This window comes from Equus przewalskii, chromosome 15 (genome assembly GCF_037783145.1).
Source record: "Equus przewalskii isolate Varuska chromosome 15, EquPr2, whole genome shotgun sequence".
Taxonomy (NCBI): domain Eukaryota; kingdom Metazoa; phylum Chordata; class Mammalia; order Perissodactyla; family Equidae; genus Equus; species Equus przewalskii.
In genome coordinates, this window is record NC_091845.1 from 74,936,883 (window position 1) to 74,957,501 (window position 20,619).

The 20,619-nt window shown below is 37.9% G+C and overlaps 1 protein-coding gene across 2 annotated transcripts in view; it reads right to left on the minus strand.

Moving 5' to 3' along the window:
- The window catches only part of PIK3CB (phosphatidylinositol-4,5-bisphosphate 3-kinase catalytic subunit beta), a 168,002-nt gene that overhangs the window by 23,267 nt on the left and 124,116 nt on the right, over window positions 1-20,619 (minus strand). For both annotated transcript variants that reach the window (XM_070577567.1, XM_070577568.1), the window contains exons 12-15: window positions 20,312-20,500; window positions 14,756-14,877; window positions 11,789-11,932; window positions 10,474-10,573 (exon numbers count right to left, since the gene is read on the minus strand). In XM_070577567.1, the coding sequence (XP_070433668.1) occupies window positions 10,474-10,573; window positions 11,789-11,932; window positions 14,756-14,877; window positions 20,312-20,500 (555 nt within the window). The remainder of the gene's footprint in view (window positions 1-10,473; window positions 10,574-11,788; window positions 11,933-14,755; window positions 14,878-20,311; window positions 20,501-20,619) is intronic.

Below are 20,619 nucleotides of genomic sequence, written 5' to 3' on the forward strand. Positions count from 1 at the left end.
AATCAAAACCACTGTGTTTAAAACTCAACTTTGGGGGGCCGGCCCGGTGGCGCAGTGGTTAAGTGCGCACCTTCTCCTTCAGCGTCCCAGAGTTCACCAGTTGGGATCCCGGGTGTGGACATGGCACTGTGTGGCAAGCCATGCTGTTGTAGGTGTCCCACATACAAAGTAGAGGAAGATGGGTATGGATGTTAGCTCAGGGCCAATCTTCCTCAGCAAAAAGAGGAGGATTAGCAGCAGATGTTAGCTCAGGCTAATCTTCCTCAACAAAAAAAAAAAGTCAACTATGGGGCTAACCCTGCGGCAAAGTGGTTAAGTTCAGCACATTCTGCTTTGGTGGCCCAGGTTCACAGATTCAGATGCTGGGCGCTGACCTATACTACTTGTCAGCCATGCTGTGGTGGCAACCCACATATACAGTCAAGGAAGACTGGCACAGATGTTAGCTCAGGGCTATCTTCCTCAGCAAAAAAAAAAAGAAAAGAAAAAAAAAGTCAATTTTATTATTTAATAACTGAGGGTCTTTCCCTGCCATATTATGTAAAATTCCGTAAGACAGAGCCTTGAACAATCAAAAATCTGATGGAATATTTTATTTTGTCTTCTCATTATGTCATTAAAACTGGAAACAACAAATGATAAAACAAAGTAACACATAAGTTGTATATAACAAGCATATAAAATATGTATACAACAAACATCATGAACACCATGGCTGGAATGTCCATGGACCACAGATTTATTTTACATCATATTTTCATTTTTGAACTCTGCTTCTATGCCAGGAAACCACTAAGACTCAGTAGGGAGGTGAATTCAGGCGTGAAGTTTCTATAGACAGGCTGAAGGCTTGCTCACAGGAAACTGGGAAAGTTCTATGTAACTTGATGATAAAATCGAGATGGCTGAAGCTTGCCAAATTAGCCATCTGTCAAAACCACAGACACTCCATTTCTCAACAATTTCAGGAGCTGTACAAACACTGGTGAAAGGAGAACCAGCCGAAAGACTTGCTATGCAAACAGGAACTTTTTGAAGTACTTCAAATTTGAATTTCGTCCATGTTTGTACAGTTGCAAATTTCCATGCTCCATCACTAATTGTGTTGATATCCATTTCCTGCAACAGTGTCCTGAATACTCACATAAGTCAAAGACTTCTTAAGTGTTTCAACACCTTGTCTTTTTGTAGGTTTACAGTGACAACAAGAACTGCCATGTAAAGTGCAGTCCTCCTCTTGCTATTTATCCGTCAAGAAAAAGAGTAAGAATAATGTGATCATACACATGTCATATGTTTGCTATTATAAAAGTCAAGCTGAGGGTCCCAGAGAACCAAGAAAATGTCCAGTACAGTTTGATCATATGACTGAGGTCAAAGAAGAAAGGACCTCACCAAGTGGGGCCTTATAAGCTTTGATAAGGAGTTTGGATTTTATTCCCCATTCAATGAAAATTACTGTAGGGACTTTAAAAAGGGAAGTGACATAATACATCTACATTCTTAAGAGATCACTTTATCTTCTGTGTAGAGAATGGAAAGAAAGGGCACAATTTAGGACGTTAATGAAGATATCCAGGTGAGAGAGGATAATGGATTGGACTGAGATGGTAGCCATGAATACAAGAGAGGTTGACTGGTATGAGATATATTTAAGAGGACTATAAAATTAAGTGGATTAATAGTATATATCTCATGTTGTGAAGAATAAATGGCCTATAAAAAGTGATAAACAAGTGTTAGCTCTTAATAACACATTAATGGGCTTCCCAAAAGGGAGGGATCAAATACAGTTTGTTTTAACATGAACGGAAAACCATAAATATTAAAATCATCTATGAAAACTTACGGGATTTCCTATGGCAATGCAAATGAGTTAGAAAAGTGCAGTGAACTGGGAATTACTACAGGGATCTGATAGAAAAATAGGGTGGGATAGCAGAGAGGTATAGGAATGAGCAGATGGTTGGGAACAGAGAAACAAACTGCCTTCAAATGAGAAAGAGAGGTTAGAAAAGGTAACAAGGTAGGTGAGTCTTTGCCACAAGGAAAAAATAATGTACCAAAAAGCAAAGTCTGGGAGAGAATTTTTAATACTAGAGAAAACTTCAGCTAAGTAGACTGAATATACTGATTTCAGATTATACCGGCTAGATGAAACTACTCTGCTAGTACTAGTCATATACAGCTTATAGTCTGTTGTTTACACCATGACAATAATAAACACCCCTATATAAGTGAATCATAGCAGAGGTCCTTAGGTTTTGAAAAAAATGCCTGCCACCCCCTCACGATAACGACTTTCCTCTTGAGAAACAGCTCTTAGTTTGCTACTAAGCCTTAATAGAGACTAAATGTTTAACGAGTGGCCACCAGACACAGTAAGTTACATGAAGAAGTGACCCAAATGCCCATGATCCCCACTCTTGCTACACCACTTTCTCTCCTCCAGTTTGCACCTATGGCCTCACGGAGAGTTCCCTATGATCAATTGACATGAGAAGACTCAAGCATGGTTTACAGGTGATTCCACATGATATGTAGACACCATATGAAAGTGAATAACTGTGGTACTAAACTTCTTTCTGGAACATTCCTAAAGGACAGTGGTGATGGAAAATCTTCCCAGTGGGCAGCATTTTGGAAAGTGCATTTGGTTGTTCACTTTGCTTGGAAGGAGAAATGTCCATATGTGAAATTATATACCAGTTCATGAGCTGTGACCAATGTTTGGCTGATGGTTTTAGAACGCATATGATTGGAAAAGTAGTGACAAGGAAATTTGGGGAAGAGGTAAGTGATAGACCTCTCTGAATGGGCAAAAACATAAAGATATTTGTGTCCCACTGGATGCTTACCAAACAGTGACCTCGGAAGAGGAGGATTTTTATAATCAGGTGGATAGGATGACACATTCTGTGGATACCAGTCAGTCCCTTTCCCCAGCTATGTCTGTCATCACCCAACGGGTCCATGAACAAAGTGGCCAAGGTGGCAGGGATGGAAGTTACGCATGGGCTTAGCAAATGGACCTCCACTCACCAAAGCCTGCCTGGCTATGGCCACCACTGGGTGCCCGATGTGCGAGCAGCAGAGGCCAACACTGAGTCCCTCATGTGGCACCATTTCCAAAGGGTGGTCAGCCAGCTTATCTGGTAACAGGTTGATTACACTGTACTGCTTCCATTAGTGAAGGGGAAGTGTTTTGTTTTCTTAGTGGAATAGACATTTACTTTGGATACAGATTTGCTTTCCCTGTACTCAATGCTTCTACCAAAACCACCATCCATGCACTTACAAAACACCTTTATCCACTGTCATGGTATGCCACGCAGCATTATTTCTTATCAAGGATGGCAACGGGCTCATGCTCATGGAATTCACTGGTCTTACCAGGGTCCCCATCACCCTGAAATAGCTGGCTTGACAGAACAGCAGAATGTCTTTTTTTTTTTTCTTTCTGAGGAAGATTGACCCTGAATTAACATCTGTCACCAATCTTCCTCTATTTTGTATGTGGGTTGCTGCCACAACATGGCCGCTGATGAGTGGTGTAGGTCTGTGCCCAGGAACCGAACCCGGGCCACTAAAGTGGAGTGCGCTGAACTTAACCACTAGGCCACAGGGCCAGCCCCTGGAATGGCCTTTTGAATACTTAGTTACAGTTCCAGCTAGGTGGCAATACCTTGCAGGATTGGGGTAAAATTCTCCAGAAGGTTGAATATGTTCTGAACCAGTGTCCAATACATGATTCTGTTTCTCCTACAGGAGGATACATGGGTCCAGAAATCAAGGTGTGGAAATGAAAGTGGTACTACTCACTATTACCCCTAGTGGTCACTAACAAACTTTTTGCTTCCTGTTCCTGTGACCTTATGCTCTGCTGGATAATTGTCTCAGTTACAGAGGGAGGAATGCTTCCACTGATTCCACTGAACTGGAAGTTAAGACTCTCTCCCAGCCACTTTGGGCTCTTTATGCCTCTTGTCAGCAAGCAAAGAAGGGTGTTACGGTGTTACCTGGACTGACTGATCCTGACTGCCAAGGGAAAATCAGCCTACTACTCTACAACACGAGATAAGGAAGAATATGCCTAAAATATAGAAGACCTCTTAGTATTACTATGCCCTGTGATAAAAATCAATGGAAAATTATAAGCCAGTGCAGGTGGGACTATGAATGGCATAGACCCTTCAAAAATGAAGGTTTGGGCTAAGGAAATTCACAGTAATACAGGCCCATCTTAACAAACAAGAAAAATCTCAAATAAGCAATCTTAAACAACACCTAACAGAATTAGAAAAAGAACAAACATAGCCCAAAGTCAACACAAGGAGGGAAATAATAAAAATTAAAGCAGAAATAAATGAAATTGAAACCAAAAAATCAGTAGAAAGGATCAACGAAACTAAGAGCTGATTCTTTGAGAAGATAAACAAAATTGAGAAACCCTCAGTCAGACTCACAAAGAAAAAAAGAGAGAAGCCTCAAATAAATAGAATTAGAAGTTGAAGAGGAGAAATTACAACAGATACCACAAAAATACAAAGGATTATAAGAGAATACTATGAAAAACTATATGCCAACAAATTGGACAATCTAGAAGAAATGGATAAATTCATAGATTCATACAACCTCCCAAAACTGAATAAAGAAGAAACAGAATAGACCAATCACAAGTAAAGAGATTGAAACAGTAATCAAAAACCTCCCAAAAAATAAAAGTCCAGGGCCAGATGGCTTCTCTGGAGAATTCTACCAAATATTCAAAGAAGATTTAATACCTATCCTTCTCAAACTACTCCAAAAAACTGAAGACGATGGAACACTTCCTAACACATTTTCCAACTGCCCTGATCCCAAAGCCAGACAAGGACAACACAAAGAAGGAAAATTACATGCCAATGTCTCTGATGAACATAGATGCAAAAATCCACAACAAAATATTGGCAAACGGAATACAGCAATACATTAAAAGGATCATAAACCACGATCAAGTGGGGTTTATACCAGGGATGCAGAGATGTTTCAACATCTGCAAATCAATCAATGTGATACACCACATCAACAAAATGAGGGCTGAAAACCACATGATCATATCAATAGACACAGAAAAAGCATTTGACAATATCCAACATCCATTTATAATTTAAAAACTCTCAATAAAATGGGCATAGAAGGAAAGTACTTCAACATAATAAAGGCCATATATGACAAACCTACAGCCAACATCATACTCCATGGGGAAAAACTAAAAGTCATCCCTCTGCGAATGGGAACAAGACAAGGGTGCCCACTCTCACCACTCTTATTCAATAAAGTACTGGAGGTTTTGGCCAGAGCAATTAGGCAAGAAAAAGAAATAAAGGGTATCCAAATTGGCAATGAAGAAGTGAAACTTGCTGTTTCCAGATGACATGATTTTATATAGAGAAAACCCTAAAGAATCCCTCAGACAACTATTAGAAATAATCAACAACTAGAGCAAAGTTGCAGGGTACAAAATCAACACACAAAAGTCAGTTGCATTTCTGGGGCCAGCCCAGGGGTGTAGTGGTTAAGTTTGCATGCTCCACTTCGTCAGCCCATGGTTTGCAGGTTTGGATCCCAGGTACAGACCGACACACTACTTTTCAAGCCACGCTGTGGAAGCGTCCCTTATATAAAGTAGAGAAAGATTGGCATGGATGTTAGCTCAGGGACCATCTTCCTCAAGCAAAAAGAGGAAGATTGGTAACAGATATTAGCTCAGGGCCAATCTGCCTCACACACACACACACACACACACACACACACACACAATCAGTTGCATTTCTATACTCTAATAGCAAACTAACAGAAGCAGAACTCAAGAATACAATCCCATTTACAATCACAACAAAAAGAATAAAGTATCTAGGAATAAATTTAACCAAAGAGGTGAAAGACCTATACAATGAAAATTATAAGACACTATTGAAAGAAATCGATGATGACACAAAGAAATGGAAAGATAATCCATGCATGTGGATCAAAAGAATTAACATAGTTAAAATGTCCATACCACCTAAAGCAATCTACAGATTTAATGCAATCCCAATTAGAACCCCAATGACATTCTGTACAGAAACAGAGCACAATCCTAAAATACATATGGGGCAACAAAAGATGCCGAACAGCTAAAGCAATCCTGAGAACAAACAAAGAGGGAGGCATCACAATCCCTGACTTCAAATTACAAAGCTATAGCAATCAAAATAGCATGGTATTGGTACAAAAACCAACACACAGATCAATGGAACAGAACTGAAAGCCCAGAAACACATCTACAGACAGCTAATCTTCAACAAAAGAGCCAAAAACATATAACAGAGAAAGGAAAGTCTCCTTCAATAAATGGTGCTGGGAAAACTGGACAGCCACATGCAAAAGAATGAAAGTAGGCCATTATCTTTCACCATACACAAAAATTAACTCAAAATGGATCAAAGAGACTTGAAGGTAACACATGAAACCATAAAACTTCTAGAAGAAAATATAGGCAGTATACTCTTTGACATTGTCTTAGAAGGATCTTTTCGAATACCATGTCTACTGAGGCAAGGGAAACAAAAGAAAAAATAAACAAGTGGGACTTCATCAGACTACAAAGCTTCTGCAAGACAAAGGAAACCAGGAATAAAACAGTAAGACAACTCACCAACTGGGAGAAAATATTTGCAAATCATATATTTGACAAGGAATTAATCTCCAAAATATAAAGAGAACTCACACAACTCAAAAACAAACAACCCAATCAAAAGTTGGGCAGAGGATATGAACAGACATTTTTCCAAAGAAGATATGCAGATGGCCAATAGGTACACGAAAAGAAGTTCAACATCACTAATGATCAGGGAAATGCAAATCAAAACTACAATGAGATACCACCTTACATCCATTAGAATGGCTACAATCATCAAGACAAAACATAACAAATGTTGGAGATGATGTGGAGAAAAGGGAACCCTTATACATTGCTGGTGGGAATGAAAACTGGTGTAGCCACTACGAAAAACAGTATGGGGATTTCTCAAAAAATTAAAAACAGAAATACCATATGACCCAGCTATCCCACTACTGAGTATTTATGCAAAGAACTTGAAATCAACAATTCAAAGAGACTTACACCCCTATGTTCATCGCAGCATTATTCACAGTAGCCAAGACATGGAAGCAACCCAAGTGCCCACTGACTGATAAATGGATAAAGAAGATGTGGTGTGTGTCTATATATATATATATGTATATATAGACACACAGAATGGAACACTACTCAGCCATAAAAAAAGCAAAATCATCCCATTCGCAATAATATGGATGGGCCTGGAGGGTATTATGTTAAGTGAAATAAGCCAGACAGAGAAAGACGAACTCTGTATGATTTCACTCATATTTGGAAGATAAACAAACACATGGACAAAGAGAACAGATTAGTGGTTATCGGGGGGAGGGTGGGCATAAGGAATAAAGGTGACATTTATATGGTGACTGACAAATAACAATGTACAACTGAAATTTCACAATGTTATAAACTATAATGACCTCAATAAAACAAAGTAAAGAAGAAGGAAAAACAAATGAAGGTTTGGGTCATCCCATCAGGTAAAGAACCACAACCAACTGGAGGGCTTGCTAAAAGCAATGGGAATACAAAATGCATTGGAAGAAGGTAGTAATAAATGTCAGCTATGACCCGCTGACCAGTTACAAAAATCAGGACTAAAAACCATGAGCAACCCCTCCTTATTTTGTTATAAATATGTGTTTGTGTGTGTGTGTATGTATGTGCATGCACATGTGTGTATCTCCAAAGTCTTTCTTCCTGCTCTTGCTCCCTTATCATGTAACAAAAGATGTATTGACTTTATATCATAGTTTTTAAGCTTGTTAATTTTACATCATAGTATCTAATTTACAGGATATCAAGGAAAAGACTAAACACCACTCAAGGACACTACCTCCTCTTCTGGGAAAGAGGTTGGGGCATTTTTGATTACACTCAGGGTACTGTATCATGTTAGGTGGAATTTTGACCTTGTTATTGTCTTTATTTGGAAATTAAGTATGACTTAAGGAGCTGTAATATGGATGCCAAGTTGAGCTGTGATGGTTAATCTTACATATTAACTTGACTGGCCCATGGGGTGTCCTGATATTTGGTCCAACATTATTCTAGGTGTGTCTGTGAGGGTGTTTTTGGATGAGATTAACATTTGAATCAGTATACTAAGTAAAGCAGATTGCTCTCCCTAATGTGGGTGGGCCTCATCCAAACATGTGAAGTCCTGAATAGAACAAAAAGGCAGACGTTCCTGCAAGTAAGAAGGAATTCCACCTGCCTGACTGCCTTGAGCTTGGACGTAGTCTTTTCCTGCCTTTGGACTTGAACCGAAACATCAGCTCTTCTTAGATGTCAAGTTTGTTTGCTTTCAGACTGGAATTTACATACCACTGACTCTCCTGGTGCTCAGGGCTTTGGACTCAGACTGGAACACCAGCATCAGCTCTCCTGGTTTCCAGCTTGTTTGACTGCAGATCTTGGGACTTCTCAGCCTCCATACCCCCTCCCTTCAGTCTCTCTCTCTATACATACACATTCAAACATCTTATTGGTTCTGTTTCTCTGTAGAACACTGACCAACACACTCTCCATCCAGCTAATACCAAGCAGACCATCAAAACCCAACACATGTGTTACCTCCACTGTGAACTCTTCCCTAATGCCCTAAGTTAGGTTACATGCCTCTCTTTTGTGCTTCCCTAATACTCCTATAACAATACTTCCATCAATACTTAATCATTGATTTGTATACCTACGCTATGGAAGATAAACTCCTTGCCAAAAGCGACATAGCTAATTTAACTTCACCTCACCAATACCTAACACAAACCCTGACATATAGTAGGTTCTGAGTAAATTTAAATTAAACCATTAAGAAAACCTTCTTGTGTTAGGTTAGATAATACTAAATTCAGGAAAAATTTCTGCTAGAGAACGGTGTACTGGTGTCAATGAAGGATTCCAGCATGAAGAAGCTGGAATACAGTGTTGCTTCATTCCCCACTAGCAAATCAAGCCTGGACCATAGTTATGTTTCTCATTTGCAAACAACCTATTCAAAAGCTATTACTATTTGTAATACTTAGCTGTATAAATCAAGATTATCTCCAAAACAAAACACAGAAATAACTGGATACTGAGAGACAACTGTCAACAATAACCCCTGATTTTGAAATTCTGTGTTCAATAGAACAGCTTCATGGTTCTGTTAAATGGCTTGCTTTATTTAGCTTCAAAAATATATTTAGACTGCTAAAATGATATTGTTGTCTATTTGATATATGGGATCTATCTCTAAGTTTTGATTTTAAAAAGAGAGTTGTGCTGCTAAAAAGGTTTGAAAACTCCCAGTATAAATTTTGTTTTTCTGCTTTTTCTCCCCAAATCCTCCCAGTACATAGTTGTATATTTTAGTTGTGGGTCCTTCTAGTTGTGGGATGTGGGACGTCACCTCAATGTGGCCTGATGAGCAGTGCCATGTCCGTGCCCAGGATCCGAACCAGCGAAAACCTGGGCTGCCGAAGCAGAGCACGCAAACTTAACCAGTTGGCCACAGGGCAGGCCCCCGAGTATAACTTTTTTAAAACTTTAGTTTTATAGCTCAACAGATCTAAGTTTGAAAATTACTCCTGTCATTTGATAGTTGTGGGTTTTTAGGCAAGTTACTTTATCTCTTGGAGCCTCAGTGTTCTCCCTTGTTAAATCCAGAAAGTATTGGTAACTATTGTGGTGCATTATTGAGAGGGTAAAATAAGATGGCATACTTAAAACAGTCAGTAGGGCTCCTGGCATTCAGTAAGCATGTAATGTCTGACCTAGTAATATCACTAGTATCTCATCATCTAGAAGACTTAGAAAATGAGGGCCTGGGAAGAAGATGAGGGACTGTAACATGATGGGAGAGTATCACAATTTCAGGCAGGTATATATAGTTTCAAAAAGCAGCTTAAGGATTCTGAATCCTAGAAGCTATAACCCTTACGGACTTCGGTGTTAAAATATCTCAGTCTAAAACAAATGGCAAAGGATATGAATCATAAATACTATACTAACTGGAAAGAGTAACTCAGGGATATGAAATAACAGGGTCTAAATATTTCATGATCATTGTCACTATCACCAACAAACCCCTTGTTAAGCATGTCTAAAAAAGTACCTCCTATTAAAATTTAAGGCATGGTATTACTATGAGAAATCCTGACTAACTTTTCAGGCAGCACTCAATTAACATTCTTCTGCTAAGTCTGACTTAAAATTTGATTAAAAAAATGTATTAATCAGATTCAGTTACTGAAACCTCTATGAAATAATGTGATGAGAGAATAGCATATGATACAGCTGATCAAATACCATGTGGCGAATTGAATATGAAGATGAAAACAAGCTGGTACCTGCTTGGAAAGCACTTTCATGTGCCCTACGCTCCCCCGGCAGTATGCTTCAAGAATGACACCAAATTGCACAGAGACAGCAGGAATGTGCACTTCTGACCTGCAGAAAGTTAATAATATTAAGACGGTTTATCAAACACTTCAGATCACCAAATAGCGATACTGACTTTTTTATTCTATTATGAAATTAACTTATAATGCCAATCAAAGAAAAGAACACATCATCTTCTGCATAATTTTTAGTGGGATGGTCAATTTTCCAATTCTTTAAACCCCATAGTTCAAAAAGATACAAGACTGTATAATTAGTTAATTATTCCAAGAATCCAAAATTTTCACAACTCATTTTCACAACTTATTTGCTTTTTGGAATAAAAAGGTAATATTAACCAAATTACAGATAATTAAGATGAAAGACAGATCTGACTCACATCCTCACATCACACAATTGACTAATCCCTCAATTAGCTTCTATTCAATTTTTCTCACTTAAAGAATAGTATACACATTTGAAAAAGGAATAAATGACTTATTTTGTTATTCCCTAAAAGGTTTAAAAATGAGCTGGATGAGAAGACAAAAAAATAATAAAGGAAAAACTCTAGGAATATAAGGAAATCAAGATACAGAAATATAACCCCTAAAATTAACATAAAAATATTATACAGCTTATTTTCCTGAAGAAGCTTAGCCAAAAATACCGAAAGATTTTTTTCTGATAATCATTGGTTTCACTACTCTGAAGTCAGATGAAAAAAATAAAAATATCTGAGTACAGAGTCAAAAATTAGAAATCAACAATTTTCCCAGGAAACAAAAGAACTTTAGTTCTCTTTCCTGATTTTACTCCTATATAAACGTGGTGAAATAAGTTTCATGTATTTCTGAAAATGACCTAGTTAATAAAAAAGCTGAAAATAAACTTGCTGTTGTTATAGGAAAACTTTAAAATCTTTACCCAATAGTAGCAATGATGATACTAATACCTACAACCTTCTAGAAGAACCAGTAAGTCTGTTTTTAGTCCAAATATATTAACATGATAAGTACACTTTACTGAAAAATAGCAATCCGTTAATTACTAGTTTCAGTTAAAAATCAAGGAGGCATAGAAGGACACTTATTTGAATTACTTTGCCAATCATGAAAATTAAGTTTGGGTATCAAGAAACAGGAGAAGACACCATGAGTATCAATGATATAAATGGCTCAGAAACAACTAAAGCAGCTGACTGTTTTCCTTAATGTCCTGCATCATGCTGATTTATATTTACAAAAGCACAAGGTGTACTCATATCGAAATATAAAGACTTACCTGAGGTGCCAAAATAGAAACTGCCCTATCCTCCGATTGGCAAGTGCTCTTTCTAATAGGAATCTAGAGAGGGCACAATCCAAAAAAGGCTCATATTTTAAAACTTGCACCAGTTGTAAAAGATATTGAGAGAGTTCTTCATCGCTGAAAGAAACAAAGAGTGAGTCACTCAACAACCTGTGCAAGGGAAACATCCCTTCCTATCAAACTACCAAATACTAACTTAGTGACATACAATGCTTCTTTTAGGTCAGGCTTGTTGCATTCTTACATTCACAGTTCCACTGTTAGAACAACACAAGAAAATAAGAGGATTTCGGTGGGTGGGAGGGGGAGTGGAAAGGAGCAAAGAACAGATATAGGGGGCATTTTTATCAAATTAAATAGGTTGATACAATTGATGATTGTATTTACAATCAGTCCAGAGTTACAATAAAATTAAGTACTTTAATACTGATTTCTGATCATGCTGAAAATGTGAGATACTCAGTCAATCAATCAGTTTGTTTGTTTGTTTTTTGGAGGACGATTAGCCCTGAGCTAAGATCTGCCGCCAATCCTCCTCATCTTGCTGAGGAAGACTGGCCCTGAGCTAATATCTGTGCCCATTTTGCTCTATTTTATATGTGGGACACCTGCCACGGCATGGCTTGATAAGCAGTCTGTAGATCTGCACCCTGGATCCGAACTGGGAAACACCAAGCCATGGAAGCAGAGTGCAAGAACTTAACCACGACGCGACCGGGCCGGCCCCTGCAATCAGTTTTATAAAATAAAAATTTCATCAGTACTTTAGCAATTTATTTTCCCTTCCTATCATTACGGTTCAGTAATTCCTTTGCCCAGATAACCAATGAACAATTAAAATCTTGACTTCAGATCAGTTGAAGGATAAGGAAATGAGTGAATCTGTAATTGGGGATTGATTCACTGAATTAATATAACATAATATTATAATTAACTGAGCTGAATTAAGTAAAGTTAGTGGTTCTCTATATTTTGTGTCCATCTCCAAACCATTCACATAAAGAGGCAATTCCAGTAATCAGGTAAGGTATGAATTTTAAGTCCTCTACTTACTGACTATATAATCTTGGACAAAAAACGATTCAGAAAGTAGTCTAAGGCAGATCTGGGACTGAAACCCAGGGTACTATATATCAAGAAAAAACCTTATAACCAAAAACTTGAACACAGGAAAATGTATCAGAAGTACTGATATGGAACATGGGGATCATAGTAATCTCTTCCTGGGGGAACAATACATTTAAGAAAACCACTTGACTTGGCCCAGGGGAGCTAGATAGCCCCTTCTCCTCAGGTCTCCAAAGCAAACTTAGGGCATTTGAGGAACAACTGGCAGCCTCATTTTTAAAAACTATCTATAAAACAATCTTAGTTAAGTTTATTATAAAATCCATGCCCATTATAAAACCTACAAATAGTGCAAAAGATAGAAAGGCGGTATGAAATAGAAAGAGGCTTCCTCTTCCCTTACACTTCTAATTTCACTCCCCCAAAATAACCACTATTGAAGAATTTGTGTAATTTCTTATGGATATCACACATAACTTTTATTTTTCAAGTAATTATACAGTATAACCCTCATTTTAAGCTAGAAACAAAATGGATAAACCCGAAAATGCCCATTGCCTGAGAGTGTCTCAATAATGACGTTTCTCCAAATAAACTCCCTAGACTCTCGCACATATATTGTGCAAATGGGACTGTACAAGCATGTTCGCTGAAGCACTGTCTGTAATAGGGAAATGTGGAGAAAACTCAAAATGTTCCTGGATAGAGAAATGGAATAAATAAGATACATCTCTATGACGGAGTATTATAATGTAGTAGTAAAAGGAAAAAGCTACATTGATATGTAACAGGAGAGAGTGACCTCAAAATCCTAATGTTGAATTAAAAAAAAGCAAGATATAAAATGATACATATAGCAAGACACACTGGTATAATTTTCAAATGTACATTATCCTACATTTTTATAGATACAAAAATGTGGTGAAAACAGAAAAATATGGTATAGAAGGATACACACCCAATTCATGATAATGGTTGCCTCTGGAAAGTGAAAGAAGACTTTTGAGACTGGGTAAGGAAACTGTAAGAACTTCATCTTTAACTATAATGCTATTTGCTTAAAAATATAAATTTTAAAAAACACAACAAAATACTACCATTTTTAAATTCTGGGTGGTGGGCAGAAAAGGATAACTTAGCAGGTGTGACTGCTATCCTTTGAAAAAGCCTGCTTACACATTGGCGCTTGGCTGGCACCTGGGAGTATAGATTTCACAAGGCTTCCCACCTCCCTAACGATGAGAGTGGCTCACTGTGTCTAAACTGTGCAAACAGTATGGTTTATGCTGAACATCCCTTTTTCCTTCTGGAAGTCTAGAATTTTGGTACATGCCAGGCACAGGGTGCTTATGTGACTAGCCCCCAATAAAAACCCTGGCCATCAAGTCTCTAAACAAGCTTCCCTGGTAGACAATATTTCAGATATGTTGTCACAACTCGTTGCTGGGGGAATTAAGTGTATTCTGTGTGACTCAACTGGGAACAAAACCCTCAGAAGCTTCTGCCTGCTTTCCTCCAGACTTCGCCCCATGAATCTTTTCCCTTTGCCAATTCTGCTCTGTACCTTTTGCCTGTAATAAGTCATAGCCAAGAGTATGACTATATGCCGAGTCCTATGAGTCCTCCCAGGGAGTCCTGGAACCTGAGGTGATCTTGAGGACATCCTGACTCAGTATGTCTCCATTTGGTTTTTGTTTTACAATACAGAATAAACATAAGAGTGTGAGCAAAGAGAGCAGGAGGGACAAATGCTTTGAACTCTGAATAATTCCTAGCCTTTTCTTTTCTTATGAGACATTTAAGCAGATATCACCCTCCCGGCCCACCCCCAAGGTATTCCTTGCCCCAAAGAAGGCCACCTGCAGGAGGTACCTCATCTGTCGCAGGCAGTTCACAGCATATTCCCGCACGTACTGATCTGGATAGTTGAAATCTAGAAGCTCCAGGGCCTCCCGGGGGGGTAGTTTAGGCCAAATCTGAAGTAGTGCCTGAAGCTGTTTAAAAATTGAAACTAGTTCAGAAATTACAGGGGAAAAAAGTAATCTATTTTTCCTTGGCATACAGGAGCAGAGATGGGTCAAAAGAAAGGAGAAGTATACATACTTACTGAGACCTCAGAAATCCATTCCTGTTAATATGGATTAATAAAGACGGTCTTTGTTGAAATATTCTATAGATAAGCAAGTAAAAAAAAGCTATTAAGTACTTACCTGGAAATAGAGTGATACACTGTATACTTGGATTCTATAAACATTAACCAGTTAAATAATTTTTAAATGGAAAGAAAGAGAGAGAAATGATCAAGAAATACTTAAAGGTAAAATCCAAGGTACAAATATAAGCTGCAAGGCTCAAGCTAATGACAGTCAACTTAGATATTAAAAGCTCACTAATAATTCAACATAAAATTATCTTGAAGGAGTTCACTTTTAGTTCTTAATATTTTTAAGAGTATATATAACTTAACAGAACTTTTTATTTACCATAACATGTTTAAACTCTTTGAGTCATAATAAGTAATCTATAAGAAATAAATAAGGGCTGGCCCGGTGGCGCAGCAGTTAAGTTCACACGTTCCGCTTCTTGGCGGCCTGGGGTTCACCAGTTTGGATCCTGGGTGGGGACATGGCACCACTTGGCACGCCATGCTGTGGTAGGCGTCCCACATATAAAGTAGAGGAAGATGGGCACGGATGTTAGCTCAGGGCCAGGCTTCCTCAGCAAAAAAGAGGAGGACTGGCAGTAGTTAGCTCAGGGCTAATCTTCCTCAAAAAAAAAAAGAAAGGAAGGAAGAAATAGTACCTAGTTGTTTATTTCCTATAAACAAGACAAATACAGCCAGTCTTCTATTTACAGATGTCACTTAGAAATGATCTAGAAGTAGGATAAAAAAAGAATCCCTTGGGGGGATGAGCTGAAACTGCAGGTGTGGGATGGGTTCAGGTAGGCATGGCCACATCTTTGGAAACTCTAGTTGCAGAGAGCCCAAATCTCTAGAAAGGACTCCTATCTCCTTCCCATCAGAGAGCACCATGAGACTCATCAGGATTGCTCCTGGCAAGAGTCCTATCCTCCTCATAGTTTTGATATATATAGCATGCACTCTTTTATTTATTTTTTTAAGATTTTATTTTTCCTTTTTCTCCTCAAAGCCCCCCTGTACACAGCTGTATATTCTAGTTACAGATCCTTCCACTTGTGGCTCGTGGGACACTGCCTCAGCATGGCTTGATGAGTGGTGCGATGTCCGTGCCCAGGATCCACACCAGTGAAACCCTGCGCCACTGAAACGGAGTGCACGCACTTAACCACTTAGCCATGGGGCTGGCCCCTGAGTGGACTCTTAACAGAGATGCTAAGTGGGAAGAAAATTGGTTATGGAGGAAAGCGAAAAAATCTTGATAATTATGATTTGTAACCCTCCAAAGCTCAATCCTATCTGCCAAAATCTTATTCCTTAATATTTATCTTTTTGGGTTTTCTTGGGTATCACTGACACCGAGTCCAAGGAAGATATACAAAATGTATGCAAGATCAGAGCCTACAGAGCACAAAACTATGGCAAACACATAGCAATGACTGGCAGACTTTCTCTCAAATGATTGCTCAATCTCGAAGTCATGTTATGAGAGGTAGCCTGTGAGTATCTGCTAGCTGCCCGTGTATCTCATTTAAGCTTTGGTGTGAGACTTGAGCTTTGAGAATTAAATAAAAATAGTTTATATTTTATTATTTTAATTCCACAAATTATTCAACTCCACATTATTATGTCAAGTGCACCAAAAAAGTCAATAATATCTGAATGAATATCCATTAGCTAAGTTAAAAGGTGTTTTCTCATATCAAGTAAATTTAAAAGTTAAGTTTACTAGAATACTACTCAGCCATAAAAAAGGATAAAGTTGTCCCATTCACAACAACATGGATAGACCTTGAGGGTATTATGTTGAGTGAAATAAGCCAGACAGAGAAAGACGAACTCTGTATGACTCCACTCATAGGTGGTAGTTAACACATGGACAAAGAGAACTGACTGGTGGTTGCCAGGGAAAAGGGGGTAAGAGGGAGGGCACTAGGGGTGAAGTGGTGTACCTACAACATGACTAATAATGATGTACAACTGTAATTTCACAAGGATGTTAACTTTCATAACCTTAATAAAAAAAAAGTTAAGTTTACTAAAGATAATTTTTAAGAAATTAAAAATTTTTCAATTGTTTTACATTTGCAGAAAAAAATACTTCTGAATAATTTTTTAAAACTTGATTACATTGCTATTGTTAGTATACATTTATATGTTAATGTAGATATGAAATTTGATACAGTGCAATTAGCATAATAAATAACATCAAAGTTATTCAACAAGTACAATGAAATGTTAGATTTTAAATTTTAACTTCTACCTTAAATTTTTGGTTAATTATTCTTTTTTTTTTTTCTGAGAAAGATTAGCCCTAAGCTAACATCCGCTAATCCTCCTCCTTTTACTAAGGAAGACCGGCCCTGAGCTAACATCCGTGCCCATCTTCCTCCACCTTATATGTGGGACGCCCACCACAGCATGGCTTGTCACAGGGTGCCATGTCCACACCTGGGATCCAAACCAGAGAACCGCAGGCCACCAAAGTGAAACGTGTGCCCTTAACCACTGCGCCCCCAGGCCAGTCCCTGGTTAACTATTCTTAAACTGCATTCAATAAAAAGAATAAGCTTCGTACTTGCTCTTTTTATGTATAAAGCACATATGTACACAAAGTATACAAACAGACATACACTTATCTGTGGTTTCAAAATACCATGCAGATGGGGCTATTAGGGGAAAGAAAATCTAAAAAGGCTCCTAAGGAGTATAATAACGAAAAAAGTTGCAGAAATACGGGTTTAAAGATATGGAACACCAGGGGCCAGCCTGGTGGCACAGTGGTTAAGTTCGCATGTTCTGCTTCTCAGCAGCCCAGGGTTCGCTGGTTCGGATCCTGGGTGCAGACATGGCATCACTTGGCAAAAGTCATGCTGTGGTAGGCAAACCATGTATAAAGTAGAGGAAGATGGGCATGGATGTTAGCTCAGAGCCAGTCTTCCTCAGCAAAAAAGAGGAGGATTGGCACTAGTTAGCTCAGGGCTAATCTTCCTCAAAAGAAAAAAAAAAGTTATGGAACACCTGCCTCATCCCAGTTTTTATCAATGATGGGGCCCCCACCCTGCTTTGCCCAAGGCCCTGAAGGACCAGTAGTCCTCATTATGCATAGAGGAGTTAGGGAGGACCATTTCCTGAGGGTCTGAAACAATAGTAAAAAAAAAAAAAACCAACTCCTAGCATCTCCAGTTAACACTTGGAATACATTGCTTCACAAAAATAACACTGTAAAGGATAGATACCATCCTGTAATACTAGAGGTTCAACTATGTTATGGTTTAAAAACAGCTCTACTATTGGAAAGTAATTACCTTGGGTAAGATTATTTACAATTATTTAAAAATCTATTATATAAATGTAAAATTAAATAAATTACCAAAACTCATCCCTTTAGGTTGGGGAAAGCTATGAAAGTAAATAGAGGAGGGAAACCTGACTCAGCCTTATAAATAATGAAAGCAGTGCTGACTAATTAATTGCCTGCCTGCTGCCAAGACTACTGAAATCCCTTCTGCGTTTTTACATTCTATGTATTTCACATGCCGACAGAGTGTTTTCCTGTGGATTAACAGGAGGCTACTCTTCTATAAATTTCCACCCACAGCTTGTGCCTGTAGAATCAGAGTACAAACTTTGCACAGAAGCACTCTGCTTCTCAAGGTGGTCAATTTATTGAAGACACAGTTTATATTCTTTCAGACCAGTTCACTAAACTAGCAATGGGATAGGGTTGGTGAACAAGCCAAAAACGTATTACTTTTCATTCCATTAACTTTTCTTCTAGACTACTAAAAAGAAGAATTAGGATTGTGAAATTCACACATCCCTACACTTGCTCACACACATTGAGCTGATACTACGTAGTATTAAGTTACACTAGTGGCTTTCTTCTACCAAATGGAGGATGTTGAGTTAGATCTGACAAGGCTTTAGATTCCCTCATGGAAATAACAGAAGTGTGCTAAATTTCTGAACGTAAAAATTTCTATCCATAGGGTTAAATAAAGAAATATTAAGCATAAATTAGCTCATTCTATTTTCTGACAGTTCACATAATAAACCTCAATCTCAGGTATCATTTAAGAGTACAGCCAGAAATTTTTTCTATTTTAATTCTATACAAAATAACATGATGCATTTCTTGGTGGAGGGTGCGTTTGGGAGGCACTTAGAACTAACTGCACAGGACCCAAAGGATGGAAGCAAATGTGCGAACTAAACAATGCTTATATTTTATATTTCACCTTACCGAGGTTCACAGAAGACTAAGCCTGAATTTAAATAAATAAGTGGTTAGAAGATTATGTCAGAACAATTAAAACCAATCTAAATGACAAAAGTAGTTCCTTTTCAGGGTAAGTACATTCATGTAATCTAACTATGGAAATAGTTTAAATGAAGGACATAATATAATTATGTAACATGATTCAAAAAATTAAGACACTAGAAATAAACTCAAAAGAAATCCTTTCTACACTAAATTTGAGAAGTAAAATAAAATCAAAGATTTAAAATAAATGTCTTTCTTGACAAAATTTTTAAAGTCATTAAGATTTACCAAGAAAACTTTTAAATTGTAAAAGTTCAATTCAAATAAGTAAACAACTTGGTTATCTTAATAAGCCAAACGTCATCATTCTAATTAAAAACAATTTCAAGGATCTTTCTATAGAGCACTGATGATCAACTGAATTTTAACAGGCCAGTGCTTTCTTCAATTTAATTGAAAAAGTGAATCAAGGAGCTAAAACTTAGCAGTCTTTCTGGAGCAAAATTCTTTTCCTTTCTCTATTCTGCCTAGAGGCAAACATTCATCAACACTGCCCAACTGAAATGAATGTCAAAATTGATCTGAATGATTTATGCTCTAAATCCCAGAATCCCAGAATCTGGGATTTCCTTTTTTTTTTTTAAAGGAAGATGGTCCCTGAGCTAACATCCATGCCTATCTTCCTCTACTTTATATGTGGGATGCCTACCACAGCATGGCTTGTTAAGCGGTGCATAGGTCTGCTCTCAGGATCTGAACAGTGAACCCTGGGCCAGCAAAGCAGAGCCCACAAACTTAACCGCTATGCCACTGGGCTGGCCCCAAAGATGGGATTTTTAAATCTTAAAACGTTCTGATGTATCATTTAAGAGTATATGTAACAGTTTAAAATCTCAACATTTCTCCTGCAGAAAATTATCCAATCTATAGAAATATACCTATGTACAAAAGGACAACTTACATGAAATCAGCAAAGTAGTATATACTCCAAACAGGAGTTACAGAAATGATATTTTGTTACCTGAGCAACATCCTCAAGTTTATTCCACTTGATTGACAGCAATAATTTTGGCAGTGACTGTGGGAAATTCTCTCTGCAGTCTTGTCTCAAAGTCCAAATAAGATCCATTTCATTCTCACACAGTTGAGACAGGGGATCCCTGTCCAAGATTTCTTTGAGTACAGCAAGAAACTTTTTTCCACCTCGACTCTAAGAAAGCAAAATTACTCATTATAGAACTACACAGTGTAAACATCACTGGCAAACATGTAGCAAACTTACATACAATAAACTTATTAAATATTTATGAGCTTTAAAAAAATCCAATT